This window comes from Mus caroli, unplaced genomic scaffold, assembly GCF_978045245.1.
Source record: "Mus caroli unplaced genomic scaffold, Mus_caroli_1 scaffold_2, whole genome shotgun sequence".
NCBI classification, from domain to species: domain Eukaryota; kingdom Metazoa; phylum Chordata; class Mammalia; order Rodentia; family Muridae; genus Mus; species Mus caroli.
In genome coordinates this window covers 145,315,991-145,334,523 of record NW_028227257.1, presented here as the reverse complement: position 1 = coordinate 145,334,523, position 18,533 = coordinate 145,315,991, and the positions used below count along the sequence as shown (strand labels likewise).

Genomic DNA, 18,533 nt, shown 5'->3' with positions numbered 1-18,533 from the left:
AGCCCGATTTTATCTCTTGAGATGGAATCTCTTACTGAACCTGGAGCTCACAAATTGTCAATACTGACTGTCAGTGAGTTGGGTTCTGTGGATCCGCTTGCGTCTACCTCCCTAGCAACAGGATTACAGGTGCCAGCTTTTTATGTGGATCCTGGGGACTCAAATTCAGGTCTTTATGCTTGCACAGAAATTACTTTACCACCAGATCATTTCCCCAGCCTCAGAGAGAAGTTCTTCATTCTAGAAGAGGGATTGAAACATACCCTCCTGCAGAGTTTTCCCTTCAGTGGGCATCCAAATTGGACCTTTCATTTCTGGCTGAACCTCCTGGGCTGTCTTCACGCCCTGTTCCCTTCCTGGACCATCCCCAGGATAGTCTCTTGCCTTTCCCTTTAAATCTTCTTCCTTCTCCAGATTATAGATCCTCCCTGCCCAGGATCATCAGAGTCAGTGCCTCTCTAAGCAACTCAAGCTGCTGGGCATGGCATTTAGGGTCCTAGGAACCCAGCCTTTCTTCATCTTCCTGCTTGTGGCTGATGCCTGCCCAGGGGTGCTTAACTGGTGATCCTGAGCATATCAGGCTGTAACATGCTTTAGCATGGGCCGTCCCCTCATTGCCTGGTTGTAGCTTCTGCTTTAAGAGGTCACCTCCTTGGAAGGCACCCCCTACTCAGGCTAGCACTAGGGACCACAGCCCCCTCCTCTGTCTCAATAATTACTAGCTTACCAGCTTATGCTCAGTATGTAATGGGAGAGACTCCTGTATGGGCCACAGGGAAGTTTCCTGGTGGCTCTGCTGACACCATAGCCTGCCTCTTTCCCTAGTACCTGGGAGCAACTCACTGGCCTTTTCACCTTTGTCCCCAGCTCTCAGCTCAGAGCCTGCCCAGAGGGGCCCCCATATCATTGACTGAGAGAATACACAAACAGTAGGGAGAAGCTGCAGAGGCCGACTAAACTCCCACAGGATTGCTCCTCTCCAAGCCGGAACTGGCATCACTCAGCCCCTCCTCCATGCCCAGGGACTCACACCAATGTTGAATTCACAGACCCCACCAAGGCAAATGTACATTTCCACTTTATTCCTTCTCCTCCCTGCTTCCCCGTCCCTCCCCACCATGCCTGCCATCTTCCTGTAGGAGTACCGTGAACCTGAGCCTGGGTGAGTATCTGAGAATGCTTTGGACCATGGGTTTTTGCTTGTTTGTCTATTTTTTAAAAAGATTTATTTATTTATTTATTTATTTATTTATTTATTTATTTATTTATTTATTTAATGTATATGAGTAAACTGCAGCTGTACAGATGGTTGTGAGCCTTCATGCCATTGTTGGGAATTGAATTTCTCTGCTCTCTCTGGTCAATCCTGCTCACTCCAGCCCAAAGATTTTTTATTATTATAAATACTGTTAATTATTATTTATTATTATAAACACTGTTGCTGCCTTCAGACACACCAGAATAGGGCGTTTGATCTCATTACGGGTGGTTGTGAGCCACCATGTGGTTGCTAGGATTTGAACTCAGGATCTTCGGAAGAGCAGTCAGTGAGCCATCTCGCCAGCCCTTGTCTATTTTTTTTTTTTTTTTTTGAGACATGTATCCCCAGCTATCCGGGAACTCCCTCTGTAACTCAGGATGATCTTGATTTGACTTACCTGCCTCCACCTCCCAAGTGCTGGGGTCACAAGCATGCACTACTATATCCATCTTATATGATGATGTTGGATATAGAACAAGGCTTTGTGGGTGCTAGGCAAACACTCTCTACCACACCGTGTCTCCACCATACTTTGAATCCCACTTCCACTAGCAAGCATTTGACTCCCCTCCCCCGGAAGAGCCTAAGTCATAAGCTCTTTATTTTATTCAGGTATAGCACACAATACACAGAAAGATGTGGCAGCAGTTATAAGACTTAAATTTAGAACCAAACAGGCTTAGAATACTGGCTCAGCCATTTTCAGGCTGTATGCTCCTGTGCAAGTTGCTCACACTCTCTTAACTTCCATTTCCACGGGCTGGAGAGATGGCTCAGAGGGTAAGAGCACTGTCTGCTCTTCCAGAGGTCCTGAGTTCAAATCCCAGCAACCACATGGTGGCTCATAACCATGTATCATGAGGTCTGGTGCTCACTTCTGGCATGCAGGCAGAACACTGTATAATAAATAAATAAATAAATAAATAAATAAATAAATTACATAATCCAAAATGGAACCTCTTTAGAGCAGGTTGTGAGAACTGAGGGAGAGAATACACAGTCACCTGCCCAGGCATTCAGACTTGTTTGTCTCCAGCCACAGAGAGAAACGGTGGAAATTTTGGTAACCAATACTGTCCTATGATGAGAGTCAGGTTGTGGAGGTGTGCAAGTAGACCTGGGTTCATCCCTTCAGCGAACATTCACTGGGCAATACTATGTGCCAGAGCCCTTGCTGAGGGTCAGCAGTGATGCAATGGTGACCCCTGTACTCAGGATCCCCAAATACCAACCGTGGTCAGTATCGTGAAGGAACAGTGCTAGGTATAGGTGTCGGTTGAAAGCGAGGCGAGGTTGCTCTGAGGGAGTGACATTCAATGACCACTGAAAGAAGCTAATGAAGAAGCTAACCAGGCCAGGAGAGGAAAGGACAGAAGAAAGTGTTCTGAAAGCAAGCGGGAGGTTGGTGTGCAAGGGCCAGGTCTGAGGAAGGACTGCTGTTTATCTGAGAACTTTGAAATTAGCTGGAGTGGAAAAAGAGAAGCAGAGTTGGGAGGCTTCTGACCTCCTGGCTCCCAGGCCAGCCTCAAGGTGCATGCTCTTGTTCAGAAATGGGGACGTCCCTTGGAGGGTTTGCTTTTTTTACCAGCCGCACAAATACAATAGTGTGCAAAGCCCTTGAAAGCTTTTGTAGCAGGGTTAGGAGAGATCTGATTGGATCTGTGTTCTGTCAATCTTTCAAGAGGCACCAATGGGTAGGATCCACAGGGAGAACGGCACAGAGGCAGGGAAGTAGCTTGATGCTCACAGAAACCTGGGCAAAGGACCACAGTACCTGCTGTTTAAGGACAGCAGGTGAAGCCCTAGGTTCCTTCATTGGAACACTATGAGCAATCAGAATGTTATGTTCAGAAAATTAAGGGCAATCAGGTTCTGAGAGTGTTATCATTGATATGGCCAAGGAGTAAGATGGAATAGCCCAGAAAAATTAGGAGAGAAACTGGGGGAATGTGGGGAGTCAGAAGGGACCAGTACTGTCCACAGAATCACAGATTGCTAGAGGTTAGGGGAGATGAAGGCACAAGAACATCCTTTAATGTTGCCAATAGGGAGGTCACTGATGGTCTAGACAGCCATTAGAAAAAATGACAGGGCTGAGGATGTGGGTGTTGGGAGAATGTTGGCTTAACACGCACAGTACCTTAGGTTTGATTCTCAGCATATCCCACAAAGTCACGTATATACCCAAAAAACAAACAGAAAAATGAGCAGGATAGTGCACACTTGTAATCCTAGCGGTTAGCTGGGAAGGAGGCACTGTTAGGAGGGTCACCAATTCAAGGTTGTCCTTAGTCAGAGCAAGTTTGAGGCTAGCCTGTGACACATGAAACCCTTCCTTCAAAAAGAGGGTGGCAGACTATATGTTGTGTGGGATTCCTGCCTTACATAGCCATTTGCATGAGACAAAGGACCAACAGTGACTAATGTGTATGTCATCTTGGGGATATTACATTGTGCGATGGGATTTAAATCAAAGGGACTGGTTTATTAGCTTAGGAAAATCTCTCTCCAGAACCCTTGAAGTGCACAGGGCTGCTCTTTTCCAGTGACCACCCAGCTCTGTCAATGTCATGCTTCTGTCTGGATGTAGAACATGTGACTCTGGCAGACTCATCTTCTAGAGTCTGGACCATGAGCAATTCCCAGTCCTGCATGTTGCCTTGATGGAAGCTCCCAACAGGAGGACATATGTAGACTTTGCATACACAAGTACAGATGATGTATTTGGTAAATCACTTCAGACACGTCCCTGGGGAAGGAACCACGGGCTCTGTCGCCCCTACAGATGGAAGCTGGCAAGGAAAAGACAGGTCCAGATTGAGATCCCTGGGATATATGTGAGAACAGATTGGAGGGGAGCAGAGCGGCTATGGGGAGACAAAGAAGAAGGTCTGCAAGGATGGTGTGCTGTGCAGCTCGGCACCTGGGCACCTGGGAAGTGGAATGCTGGGAGGAGGAACAGGGCAAGGGTACAGAGCAGGCTCTTGACACTTCCGGCTCCCCAGACAGCCTCCAGGTGCATACTTCTGCTCAGAACTGGCTCACACCCTTGTTGTTGTTGTTTTTTAAACCAGCTTTCTACTTGCATAGTGGCCCAACTGGGTTCCTTCCACCCTCCTCTGCAAACATCTTCCTCTTAGCCAACATTCACATAATTGCTGCTTGACCTAAGAAGGGGGCTGTGCATATGGCTTCTGTGGTCTCATAGACTCATCCTAATCTCTCCTTGTGACAGGCCTCACCATATCCTGGCCGTGCAGACCCCAACAGTGAGGTTCGGATGAATGAAATGGTATGGTAGATTACACAGCTAGTAACTGGTTCAGCCCAGACTGATTGCAGCTCTCTTGACCTCAAAGTTCATGTTACTCTCAAGACGATTCATGAAGACCAAGCAGTCCATTGGGCAGGTGATGGGGTTGTTTTCCTTCTGAGAGTCTGGCGTGGTCTCAGAGTTGGATCTGCTCAACATTTATGTTCTTATGTCCTAGTTAAGTCCCTGTGCAGAGGGAGAGCCTGCAGTGGTAACCCAGAAAAGGTGAAATATGAGAAGTTGTACTAGTACTCATCTATAATCTTTGTACTAAGGAGGCTGAGGCAGGAGGATTACAAGCTTGAAACCAGCATGAACTAGAGTAGCAAAACCTTGTCTTTAAAATAAAGTCTGCCTCGAGACAAACCTGAAACTAGGTGCCACCGTCTGTCTTGTGAGAATATGGACAGTGAAGGACAGGTACTAGGGAGCTGCCTCAGGAATAGATGAGGACCCTCCACCTCACCCAGGGTCCCCATGGCAGAACTGTATCACACAAGCGTTGAAGCAGAGACTGGGAGCAGCAAGCCAGGATGACACGCTGCCTGTGCAAATCCCTTGGAGGCCTAGCCTGCACAGTGGGCTGTGTCTAGGCTGAGCAGCGCTTCAGAGGAGATGCTCTAGGAAGCTATTAGTATTCTTTGGGTTTCCTGAGTACCTCATCGCAAGCCAGGCTATGTTCATCCGTCAGCACTTAGACACGATGACATCATTAAAAGAAGGAAAGGAGAGCTAGAGAGATGGATCAGCAGTCAAGAGCACTGACTGCTCTTCCAGAGGTCCTGAGTTCAAATTCCAGCAATCACATAGTGGCTCACAACCATCTGTCATGGGATCTGATGCCCTTTTTTGGGGTATAGTTACAGTGTACTTTCATACATTAAATAAATAAATACATCTTAAAAAAAGAAGTTAGAGGAGGAAGAGGAGGAGGAAGAGGAGGAAGACTAGGAAGAGGAGGAGGGAGAGGAGGAGAAAAGTATCCCTTTGGATCAGGACTGGTTGTTTTTAGGGATTCCCATCAGGCTTTCTTTATGTTTTTTTTTTTTTTTTAAGTCTGGGGTCTAGAGTGATTGTGTAGCATTCACTCACAAGGTCCTAGGTTCAATCTCCCAAAATACCACACACACACACACACACACACACACACACACACACACACACACACACATATGAGACAGACATTTATGCACTTACCACTCCAGTCAAAAAACTAAAACCTTGCCTAAATGGGCAGCCTCTTCCTCCAACCCATCCCTTCACCCTCCGCCTCCTACCCATCCCACCACCCTCCTCCTCCCTGGGGTAAACACTTTACTGAAAGCTGCATTTATCATGCCTCTGCATGCTTCCTGCTTTTGCATCTGTGCATACTCACGTGATATATGGGTATTTGGGTTTTCGTGTTTAAAGAATCCAAATGAATGATATCATGCAATTTGTTCCTCTGCAACTTGCTGTGTCTTCTCTCTCCCTCGGAGACTCGCAGACTCTCTAGCTAGTCCCCCTCACTGCGGCAGAGACCCTCAGAGCATTCTGCAATGGGTCTATGCGGTCTGCAGATGGTCACAGGCTGCCTTGCCTTTTTTTTGGGGGGGGGGGAGACACACATTCATTAGGCGTGTCCCTCAGGGATGACCGGATAGCTGGGTGTTCTTGGTGCTTCCGGGCTGTTTTCCAGAGTGTCTGTAACCACCTTCCCTCCTGGCATGGGTGTTCTGTATCCCACTGTCTCCCCTTTGTTTGGGTGCCAATCTGACAGGAATGATGTGACACTCTCCTGACAGAGGCCTGATTCTGTGTGTCCTTGGTTACAGTAAGGCTTTCTTTGCATCTGTTTAATGGGCATTCATGTTCCTTCTGCCAGGTGCCTGATCGTACACGCTTTGAAGTCTTTTTGTAGCTCAGGATGTCCTTGAACTTCTGCTCTTCCTGCCACCACCTCCCATTTGGCTAGGATTACAGGTTTTAGCCACCACACCTAGTTTATGTGCTTCTGGGGGATCAAACACCAGGCCATCACTTTAGCAACTAAACGACACCCCCAGCCCTCTACCTTCTCTTCTGAAAATCAGTTTGTCAGAGGCCTTTGTACAGCTTGCATTTGACTCCCATACATCTTCTCATGAACCTGGCATTCACAGTTTAATTAAATGCATCCATCTTTATTTTGATGTTCTGTGGGTCTTTAAGAAATCTTGCCCTCCGATAAGTTTGTCTGTTTGCTTACTTAGAGTCAGAGGCTCACTGTGTAGTTCAGGCTCATGGCCTGGAACTATGTAATCCAAGCTGGCCTTAAACTCACCACAGTCCCAGCCTCTCGGTTCCTGGGCTTACTAATGCGAGGCACCATGCCCAGCTTGTTTTCATATTTAATCTTTTGTATACCTGACACTGATGGTGTGGAATTAGGGATTCCATTTTTCTTTTCTAATACAGACAGACATCCAATTGCTCCAGCACCATTTATAGAAGTGTCTACTCTTTCTCCACTGACCTCAAGTACCACTCCTGCCAATATTAAATTTCCATACACGTGTGAGTCTATTTTTGCAACCTCTATTCTAATCCCCCACCCTATTTATTTACCCTTACTTTAACACCACATGCACCTCTTTAGGCTCCTCCCACAACTCCGTGTGTGCAGATCCTGCCTGAGTCTTCACATCTTCATGGAAGGAACATGTAGGTAATAGTTTTGCTCACAAAGGTTTTCTCAGATATTGTCTTGGGGCTTTAAAAACTACCCCCTCCTTTTTTTTTTTTTTTTTTTTTTTTTTTTTTTTTTTTTTTTTTTTGCAAGACGAGGAGATAGATCCAGAATTGAGGTGGTTTGCCAAGGCCACATCATTGAAAAGTGTTGGGCTTTCAAAGCTGCCTGGTCCATCCAGAGCACATTACTGCACTGTATCTGACTTCACTACTTCCTTCATCAAGAAAGTTCAGAGTGATGACTTCGTGCTTTGTTGGGTCTTAGACTCCATTTCGTAGGGCCTCTTCCTAACAAGAAGTGGGGACTCTCAGTAAGGTAGACGTATGCTCCATCTGAGGCGTGTGATGGTGAGGAAAGTCGGGCCATGTTCCGAGGTCAGTTTCAAGAGCCCTCTCGGGGCGTGCACTTGGGCCCAAGGCACAGCTTGAGAGGACGCAGGCTTCCCCCTGGAATTACAGGCGTCCTCCCGCCCTCCCGCCTCGAGAGGCAGGAATGCGCAGGATCAGCTTTCAGCAGGGCCCTGGCCGTCTTTCCGGGGAGCTCCCCGGACAGGCCCTTCTTCAACGGCCGAATTAACTGGTTCTGTCTGTCCGACTGGGAGAGCAGCTCCCACTAAAAATAGCCCCGCTCAGGGCGGCCTGCTCCCCGCCCGGGCCCGCGCTACCGCCGTGGGAGTCAGAGCCGGGACGGCACGAGGAGCCCTGGGGAGCGCCCGCACGCCAGGGTCCGACCCCCGAGGCCCAGGCCGGGTGCGCAGCGCTGGCGCCACAGGTGCCGCGGAGGGAGGCAGGTCCGACGCCTGCCGAGATGGGCGCTGGGCGCTCGGCCGGCCGAGCGCTCGCCTGGGCCTCCCTGCCGCTGCTGGGGCCTCCCGCGGGCGCGCTCTGCGGGGACACGCTCTGCAGCAGAGGTAAGGCCCGGCGCGCGCCATCGCGGGCCTCCGCCTCCTCCGCGATCCTCCCCTCTAGGCTACTCGCAGTCCCCCGGGGCCAGGAGGGGCGGGCCCAGGCATCCACGGGTTTCGGGGATAGGAGCCAAGCGAACTCTTGTCAACTCACCTGCCAAAAGATCACAAAAGCCTTCGCCCCCTTCTGGTCTCAAATGTTTCCATTGCGGAAAATGGGGCGATGAAATCTGTGTGGGCCAAGGAACTTGGGGAACATCGAGCAGAACAGATTGGGATGTCCCGGAGTTTAAGTGGATGGGGGTGCTACGGTCCTTTTCTCAGGCACTGGTACCTGCCTCAAAGCCTGAAGTTGGAGATGGTGCTGGATGTATGGGAAAATTGAAGGGGTCAGCGCGCAGGGAACGATGCTTGCAGGGCGGGGGTAGTTAGAAGGTGACAGGGGAGTAAGGAAAGAGAAGCTTCGGTCATCTCTATGTCCCTGGGCTACAGCAAAGGAGGCAGGGAAGGACCTGGGAGGGCGGGCTGAGACCATGCGCGAGCTGGACCGGGCTAAGCAAGGCCAGAGGAGAGGCGTGTGGCCCCGCCTGGACCCTGGCCAAGGCCGGGCGGGGGCGAGCTCTGGCAGCCGAGGGGTTCGCCCTGCCCAGTCCGGCCCGGCGGGTGGTGGAGATGTGGGGTCGATTGACCAAACAGGTGCGCCCCCGCCCCTCCCCATCCGCCCCCGTTGGGGCCCGTGGGCGGGCAGAGCTGCGGCAGCGGGGCCTGCGATTGGCAGGGAAGGGCAGGCCGGTGGCCGGGGAGCAGAGAGCCGCGGCGCCGCGGGAGGCGGCGGAGCCGGCCGGAGCTCCATCCAGCCCGGCCCGCTCCGCTCGGCCCAGCGGGTCCCACGGAAACTTTCCTACGGCCGAACTGGCAGCCCAGTGCCCTGCGACCCGGAGACTTGGTGACTACGGGACCCTGGCCCTGGGCTTCTCCGACTGCACAGCGCTCAGCGTCCAGGCCGGCACGTAGAGGTAATGGCTGAGGACCACGGGTCAAGTTGAGGGTACCCCAACACCTGCAGTGATCCGAGCAGGGGCTTCTTGAAGACCTTGAGAGCTACAGGGCTGAGGAGGGCGCCTCAGTCTCGCTTTATTTAGTTCTCATTTCGGCTCTCCATCAGGACCTCTGAGCCTGTCAGACCCTTTAAACTTTGCTGTTTTCTGCTTCTATCCCTGTCCGCAGCCTGGTGCAGGGCTGACGCTGTCCTCTGGAAAGAAGAGTGCAGGTGTCACCAGGGAAGCGCCTTCAGCTGGGGCTAGCCATCTACAGGAGTTGGGGTTCAGGGTTCTCCAGTCTATCAATTTCAGAGGCTTCCTGTGACTCCCAAATTTAAGATCCCATCACACACACACACACACACACACACACACACACACACTCCAACTTTGGGATGTTTGTGATTATTGTTAGCCAGTGCTGTTACTAAGGACACAAGTGAACTCAGAGAGGTCTCTCCTCTTCCCTTGGCCTGCTTCCAACCCCACCCTCTACTGACAGAGCACACCTTGAGAGCATGGGGAGAGAGACCCAAGACCCAGCCTGGTGAGCACTGAAAGCTTTTGTTTGCTCAGCTTTCTCCCACCTCCTTCAGCTGCTGAGGTGGCGGCAGGGGAGTGCCCTTTAGTTTCAACTGCCAACGGTCACCAATGTCATCAATGAGAGTGAGTCGTCCTAGGAAACATTGTTCTTCCTCAATCTGAACTTTCCGTGTTCTTGACCTAAAAGACTGTGCCTCAGAATTAACCAGACCCAACACCCCGCTCCAGAATCTAAACACAGGTTCATAGTCAGCTTCCTCTGCTCATTATGAATTCGTAAACCCCCTGAGCGTAAAGGTCTGTACCTGGAGGATCTAGTGAGGCTTTTATGAAGTGAGGCATGCATGGTTCCCGGTTCCCCTCTTCTGAGAAAGGTGCACATACTGTGTTAAGGACAGAAGCAGTAGGTCCCAGATTTCAAATGGCCTCACCACTTCCCTTGTCTGCTTGTGAGTGTGTCAGAGAGTTGTGTCTTTGAAAGTGGAGGTGACAGTTATAAACACTGAGGAACAGAGAAGGACCCAGCCATCCAGCATGCAGGAGAGAAACCTGAGCCCAGCCACGGTGGGGATGCTTCAGACTCCCGGCCTCCAGTGTGCCTTCCCTGGGCTATATCTGTAGCTGGTACACATGCAGTCTCTTCAGCTCAGGTTCTCCAGGACAGGGAACTCTGGAGGCTCTGGCTTTATGACTGGACCTCTCCAGCCAGCTAGAACATTCTTGTTCAGAGTAGAATCTCTGTCCCAATACTTCTACCTACTGGATGTTTGCACAGACCTCCGGGCATCTCTTAATGGCTCAAGTATCCTCTAAGGTCCCCGAGTCTTGGCTTTCAGTGCCTTCCCTTAGGCACTCGGGGCAGGGGAACTGAGTTTGACAGTGACAACAGCACCATTTATTGTTATGTTGTACCAGGTCCTGTGCTGGGGACATTACACGTGTGTCACTGCATTAAGGGAACCCTGTGAGCTGTGTCCTTTCTTATCCTCACTTTGCATATAAAGAAATGGGTTTAGTGTGAAGCAGGGACTTACCAAAGGTCATGCAGGCAGTGATGGGGGTGCACTGCACCCCAAACTCAGCAGCAGCCCATAGAGTGTGTGCTTCTACTTTTTACTTTCTGACCCTCTTTGAATGCCTACTATGATGTGTGTGTGTGTGTGTGTGTGTGTATCCTTGTATGTGCACTTACATCCAGGCCTGTTATGTGTGCCAGGATGCTTTTATCACAAGCACCCAGGTACCTATTGAAATGCAAATTCCTCATCTCCACTCCTGACCTAGGGATCATCTCTGGGACAACTGCCCAGGCCCTCTGTATAGCCCAGCTTGAGAAGCCTCACCCTCAGGTACTCTGAGGAGGACAGAATATGTGGCCAGTGATGGAACTCAGGGGCTAGGAGGCAGGCAAGAGAGAGCAGTCCAGTGACCCTCAAAGTGTGCGTGCATAAGGGCAGACCTTTGATCTCCGCTTTCTTGAAGGATTGGCACACCTTGCTGAGACCCTTGTGCTCAGTTATTTAGTTACAGAGGTAGGGATGCTGGAGAGGTGAGTGTGACCTCTCCCTTCTCCTCATTGCAGTGTGGGTGCTGGGACCTTTCCAGCTAGAAGGTTCTGTGCATGAATCCCTGGAGGAGGGCATGATGTAGTTCTGTTTCTTGTTAAATCGGTCCTCCCTGGAGGGCATCTCTAGGGATTTGTCTCACATGGACCTTTCCAGTGTCACATTTCTGGCCCCCAAGCTCTGTAGCATACCGAGGCTTATTCTGCCTTTTAACCCTTTGATCCCCCTGAAGGCTCCGGGTAAAATTGCATGCATTTTATGGGTGAGGTCCCAGGAGTCCACAAGAGGAAGCGAATATCCAAGGCCCACATTATGGGAAGAATGAGCAGAAAGCGGAAGAACCAAGACTTGAACTCTCATCCTCTAACTATACATTCAGTCTTCTTAAGCACCGTGACTTTTTGTGGTTTTCCTGCCCACCTGGTGGTGGCTTTGATATTAGAGATCTTGTCCAGAAGATGGAGGGCCTGTGGTATAGTTCTTATCTTTAGGCTGGCAGAGTTCTTATCTTTAGGCTCCTCGGATGTCAAGGGGATAGAGGTGGAGCTGTTCAGCTAAATGGCTGTGACCTCTCCTAGCATCTCTGAGGAAGGGTACCACAATGGGTTCAGTGTCCAGTGAGGTTGCTGGCCTCAGAATCTAACAGACTTTCACACAGAGAACACTGCAAGATAGTGACTGTGAAAGTGACTGGGGTTCCTGACTTGGAGCCAAAGGGAGCTTGGGACTGGAACAAACCCAGCTGTAGTCCCCTTCCCAGGGCGAGGTAGCCTGGGCTAAGAGACCTTGGTGGCAGTGTATAGCACCTCTAGTTTCCCTCTCAAGTCATCACCTCTATCTCTTGTCAGCCTTTTCTATTTCTTTCTCTGAGCTGGTGCCCCTGCCCAGTGCTCTGACTGCTTCCATGTGGATGTGATTCCAGGCTCCTTGTACTGTGCCTGGACCGTGTGCCTGGGGTGCCCGCAGCTAGGTTTCTTGAAGCAGCCCTTGTGAGCTTCAGCTTCCTGACTCCATCCTGAATCTTCTTTCCCGTTGATAGTAAGCACCTGTGCCCCACCACAGCACCAGGGCCTAATCCCTGGGCTACAGTGTGTGGCTTTGGGCTTCCTTTCTACTTACTCCCTTCTGCTCTTTAGGCTTCCAGCACCCTGGTCTGTGCCTGAGGCTTTGGGACGATTCTTCCATCTCTATCACTGTTTGACTGCCCAGCCGGGTCTCATCACCTGAGTATGAGCCACTCCTGCTTGGAACTGGCTAACGTCTGTATCCCAGGCCAGCTGCAGGCTCCTGATTCTCCTGCCTCCGCGTCCCAAGCACTGGGATTCTAGGCATGTGCTGTCATACCTTCTGTATGCTGTGCTGAGGCTCGAACTCAGGGTTGCATGCATACGAGGCTTCCCAGCTATGTCCTAGCCCTGGCTTTTGCAGCTCCTATTAGCTTGCAGACTTGCCTGTCTCCCAAGGTGGGCACTGGACTTCTGGAGCTGACAGACCTGTGTACTTCTCATTTGAGTGTCTACAGGACCAGTGAGCTCATCTTGGACCTTTTGATGCCTGGTGACCCTCATCCAGCTTAGCCAGTGCTCTGCCAACATTTCTGGCCCAGAGCATTTTCCTTGCATCCTGTATTTTAGCACAGCCCAGCAGGAGCCTCTGTGTCTGCACATGGGCTGTGCTGACCATTGCTGAAGGACAGACAGATGCTTTGGATTCACTGACAGATGTCTGTCTCTTTATGATTATTCTGGGTCTGTTATACTGTCTCCCCCCCCCCTCCCGTGTGTGTGGTGTACTAGAGATAGAATTTGGGACCTTTCACGTGGTAGGCACATATCTGCCTCTAGACCACTGTCCCCTCCCCCACCCCAGTCCTTAAATGCTTTTCAAAAAAAGTCACTTCTGGCTTTATGGCATCTAAGATGGACAGGTCTTGAAACAGGTCTAGAAGAGCCTTCCTGCACGCTGAACTTCATGTCCCAAATGAGAGTCCAAACCACCTTTAGACTCAAGAGAGCATTTGAGGATTATGAAGGTTCCACTGGGGTTTGGGAGATTATTCTGGAGTCACAGATGTTGTCCTAGGGGCACCAAGCAGGTCACATGACTTTCTAGGGTTGTATAGCCTCCCTAGAAAGGGTTTGTCTTGTTGAAAGAAGGCTGTGGAGCCCTAGAGGCCAAAGCAGAAACAAAGCCGCAGGCAGATTTATGATGAACACAGCATTTGTTTAAACCTCCTGGCTTGTAAGGTCCATTTATCTCATGGGACTGGCTTTACCCAGGTCTCCGTCCATCTCCTGGTGACTTTCTCTGCTAAGGAAGCTGAGGCTCTGAGAAAGGGGACACATGGTTGGCTCACTCAGGCTGATAAAGGAGCCCCTTGATGCCCCACCGCACCATCTCCCCCACTCTCTTGCTTCCCTCCTGGTTCTCAGTGCTCCTCACAGGAGAGGCTGTTTGAAATACTCTGGGAGCACAACCAGAATCTGTCCTTTGAGATACCCCTGGGGGACCATTCTCTTGGCCATTTTCACGATGACGGTGAATGTGAGCAGAGGCACTAGCTGAGGTGAGACTGAGGGGTGGACAGCGCATGACTGAACTTAGAGCAGGGATTGTCGCTGTGAGGTAGAACGCTTGCCTGCATGCATGAAGCCTTGGGAGCCATCCTCCGCAGGAGATACAAAAGAAAGAAGCTGACACCCACGCAGGTGGGCCTGGTGACAAGCAGAGTGTGGCCTGAGGGAGGAAAGTCTCATCTCCTTGTGGTCATGGTGGCTGGTTGCCATGAGAAGCTGTCTTGTGGATACTGGAGGGATAGGGGGCAATGTTCCCCTTATCCCCTTGTGCAGCTAGGAACCCTTGAAGCCTCAAAGCTCTCCATATTTGCTAATGAATGTTCCCTTCGGATGCCTTCCCAGTTTATCTGCCTTTGCTCCCACAGAGCCAGTTCCCTGTGATAGAGGTGCCTCAGCTTTGACCCCCTGGAGGTGAGCTCTAGCCAGGCTCACTTATTTGAGAAGGGCCAGGGCCAGGAGAGGGCACTGGGTGAGGGGATAAGGAGAGGAACAAGTGTGGTCTTTCTCAGCATTTGCTGTGATCACATCTGACTGTCCTGGAAAATACATGACAACCGCGTCCACAAGGAAACCGTTATTTCTGGGAGCTGTGGAGACCCAGCCAGACATAGTGGAAGCTGGCAGTGGTTGGAGCGGAGACCTCAGGGCCTTTCCCGGCAGAGGGACCGCCATCAGCCATCAACACTGGCTGGCGCTACTTCCAGGAGGAGAACATTCTTAAAAGGCCCTGTCACCCCCTGATAGGAATTGGCGGGGTGTGTGAGGGATTTGTTTTTCGGTCAGGATGTGGGGAGTTAAAAATAGTCCTTGTAATCCCTTGGGTTCGAGTCACACTTGAAGCCCTGCAGAGCCCTCTGGCTCCATTATCTCCCTTGAGTGGCTCTGCGGCTGCTGCTGAAGTGGGTGGGGGCTGGGCTGCCTGCTCTCCTGAGTACACAGAGGGAAGGTGCACCCAGTGTCTGGCTGCATCCAGAATCCACGCAAGTCCCCAGCCTCATTTATCTGCGTTCTAAGGAGCCCAGGGCAAGTCACAGACTGAGGAGGGGATGGGGGTCAGGCAGACTTTTCAGCCAAGTGCTAAAGGTAGCAGGAGGGCCAGAGATGAATCTAGGCTCCAGGGGAAAAGGCTGCAGGCTAGAGAACAGCAGAAAGCTGTGTCCTGCTAGGTCAGGGAATGGGGGAGGTGGTGACAAGTCTGAGGCAGAGAAGTGTCATGAGGACCCCAAATTGGGGACCTTCAGTGATGTAATAAGGATTGGGGGTTAGGGGTTGCAAGTTCACACCTGCGACCTCAAAACTCAGGAGGCTGAGGAAAGGCACCATATGAGTCCCAGGCCAGCCTGAGTGAGAGGAGTCCCTTTTTTTAAAACAAAGCAAACCCAGAGGGATTGTGAATATGATTTCATGGACGACGGGGAGCCTTTGAGGGTCACAGAGCATGGCGGTGCCCTGATCTGTAAGGAACACAGTGCTTCTTCTGTCTTTGGTCTAGGCACTCTTCTAAGGTTGACTGTATGAAAGTCTGCTCACATCCCACATCTCCTTACATCAGGAGACCCCGTTTTCTGCTGCCTGTGAAGTCTAGGAAGAGCCAGCTTTGGGGAAAGCCGGCAGAGAAAGTTTCTCGGCTCTTTGTAGTTTTTAAAGTAGGTGGTCTAGGTTGTCCATCTCCACTCTCAGAGGTGAGAGAAGGGAAGCCAGCAGGGATGAGGCTGTATCCAGAGGCTGTTCTCTCCTGGCCTGACTCTGGGGGACCTCTGCAGGACTCTCGTGTGACAGGCTTCCAGTCTCGAAGCCCAGCTTGTTTTACTTCCCCTTCCCGGCTGGCCGCCTTCTCCAGGCTGCCTGCCCAATCCCCTCCTTCAACAGTGGTTTCTACTTCTCAGTACCTGCATGAGCTCAGCATCTTCCAGCTCAGCCGTGGCCACAGATGAGCAGGATCTGAGCGGATGCACCACCAGAAGCAGTTGGTACCCACTTATCCTTACCACTGTGATTAGAGGCCAGGCTAGCCTGAAACTTCACTAAGTTCATGTCTGAACTGGAATTCAACTCCTGCCCTCCAGGCCCCTGTTGGCCCTTGGCTGCAAGGCCTCCCTGCTTGGCAGGACCATCCTAATCTCAGCAACAGGAGCTGGGGATCCCCACCTCTGGAGGCACCTTGGTTTTGCACCGTGCCTCCTTCTGGGGCTAGAAGCCAAGACTCTGGGTTCCCAGAGAGGGCTCCTGGCGTCAGTGTGGCTTAGTCACAGGCATGAGCTCACCGCTCACCTCTGCACTGGGGAAGATGCCAAGGTTTGGGAACTTCCACTGTGAGCCTCTTACTGGTGTGTGTGTGTGTGTGTGTGTGTGTGTGTGTGTGTGTGTGTGTGTAGAACAACAAACCTGTTGGTTGGGACTTTGTACTCAGCCTATGAGCTGCAGGCCTAGGGAACCCACTGAGGCATAATAAATATTTGGGCTATGCTTTCTCATAGCTTCCCTGTAGATGGGCAGGGGCTCTATGTCAAGAAAGGGATTAGATCAGACTTGGAACCCAATGTCAACACTTGGCTGTGCCTCGTGCTGGCTGTCTGAGCCCAGGCAAGGCACCCAACCTCTCTGAGCTATACTACAAATAACTACCAGCGGCTCATACTTTCTGAGCACTTCCTACAGGCCGGACACTATGTTTCCTAAGTATCAGCTCATTGGGTCTCAAACAGACTGAGAGAAGATCTTTGGGACTTGTTCAAGGTCGCCAGGTGGAGAAGTGCCAGGGCAGGATTTGAATACAGGTCTTTGTGACGCCACAGCTTACAGCATAAGGCTGTGTCCTGTTCATCCAACAGCTGTGTGATGGCCTCACGAGGGACCGTGAAAGGAGAAATAGAGGTACCAAGCAGGGCAGGGTGAGCAGGGAGTTCCTTCTCTCAGTAGTCGCTTTCTCTGCTTCCTGCCTCTTGATACTGTCCTTGAGCAGCCAGGGTGGGAACAGAGGAGAGTGGGTCAGCCCCAAGCCCCTCTCTTGTCTGTCAGTAGCTTGCTGGCTCTGGGGACAGTTGGTGTCAATCCCTTACCTGTCTCTGTACCCAGCACTCAGGAAGGTACTGCGTTTTCCATGGACTAAGGTGTTAATTTGAGTTTGGAATGAGGTCTGTGACAGTCCTTGGGTGCTTTTTGTCCCCACAAAGGAGTCTGGGGAGTACTCAAAGGTGCCACCAGGGACTGGGAATGGAAGGTGGTCAGGGTTTGCTCCTGGATTTGCAGCTGGTGCTGACCTCACCCCTCACTTCCCTCCTCAGTAGCCATCTAGAAACTAGGGACAGCATGGCCTATTTGTGGGGTGATTGTTAGGTTCGAAGTAGACATGGAGAGAACACAGAGTACTGTGCACAGTATAAGCATGTGACTGTGATGGACACCAGGACCTCTGTCCCTGCTTGCTCTTCCCCAGGGACGTTTTTATTTTAAAGAAGATGTCTTAGCAGTTATAGGATACTCTAGCCAACGCCTCTTTCCCATACTTCCCCCCCCCCAACTTCAACCCCCAGCAAAGTTCTGGGCAGGACCATCTGAGTTTGAAAGATTTTATTTTTTAATATAATATTCATTTTCTTGTAAAGTTATACATGGGTTGGTTGGGGTAGGGTTAAGTTAGCCCAACAAAATGATCTGTGAATGTGGGTTTTCAAGGAAATGAATTTGGTGCGGAGAGAAGGGGGTTAACAAAGGTTCTTTAAGGTGCTTGAAGTTCGGGAGTCTGTGTCCACCTTTGCCCCTGTCGGCTGTGAGGGAGGGCACCATGTATGTGTGGGTTGAAGACCACCAGCTGCGAGGAAGAGGTGGGCGGAGGTTTGGCTCTCCTCTTTCTCTTTTCCGCTTTATAGAGAGAGCATGCTCTACCTGTAGAGGGCCTTGTGGTTGGTATAGACAGTGGGGCAGGGAGGTCAGGGGGCTTCCCAGAGGATGGCGGCCTTAAGCCATGCCAAGACCTGTGCTAAAACTGCAGCACGTAGGCTTGTCCAAAATCGTTTTTCCCAGTTTGCCTGGACTCAGCCACCCCTCAGCTGTGAGTGTTGGGATAAGGAGACCCCAGGACTGGCCTGACCAGGGAGACCTTGAGGAGCCTTAAATCCTGCCTCATTTTTCTGCTTGACTCCAGTCAGCCAGAGAGCCCACTTTATCTTAGGCACGCTCTGAGGACAGGAGTGGAGGGACAGGAAGGATCCTGCAGGCTCCTATGTGCTCCTGTGTGCCTGCAGGCAGGTCCATTTGACACCTCTACCTCAGTTTCCCTCAAATGGCCCCACTTTCATCACTAAGTTGTTTTGAGGCTTAGGTGAGGTAAGGCTTGCAAAGTGCTTATCAGGGCTGGCCTGGGTAATTATAAACCACCCTGGAGGGGACACACCTCAGCCCCCGCCTCTGCCAGTCCTCCTCTCTCCCGGAGTTCCTGTTTGTTGTTGACATCTGCTTCACCCACGGCTGTGATTTAGAGTATTTATATCCTTGCTGGAATTTCTCTTCGCATTGTCTACTTAATTACCTAATTGAATTAAGGCACATAATTTTGCTTCCTTTCCAGTACAGGGACAGGAAAGGGTCTGGTGACTTCTTCCTTCTAATGGAAGTGACT

At 51.0% G+C, this 18,533-nt stretch overlaps 1 protein-coding gene across 3 annotated transcripts in view; it reads left to right on the top strand.

Moving 5' to 3' along the window:
* Dab2ip (DAB2 interacting protein) overlaps positions 1 to 18,533 on the top strand; it is a 176,283-nt gene that overhangs the window by 16,128 nt on the left and 141,622 nt on the right. Inside the window, exon 1 of one of the 3 annotated variants that reach the window (XM_029484632.2) lies at positions 7,810 to 8,197. The exons of 1 other annotated variant lie outside the window; for it this stretch is intronic. In XM_029484632.2, coding sequence (XP_029340492.1) covers positions 8,095 to 8,197 — 103 coding nt within the window. In that variant the 5' untranslated portion in view covers positions 7,810 to 8,094. Of the gene's footprint in view, positions 1 to 7,809; positions 8,198 to 8,996; positions 9,208 to 18,533 lie in introns of those variants that run through there. One more of the 3 variants, XM_021181770.2, reaches the window with a different exon arrangement.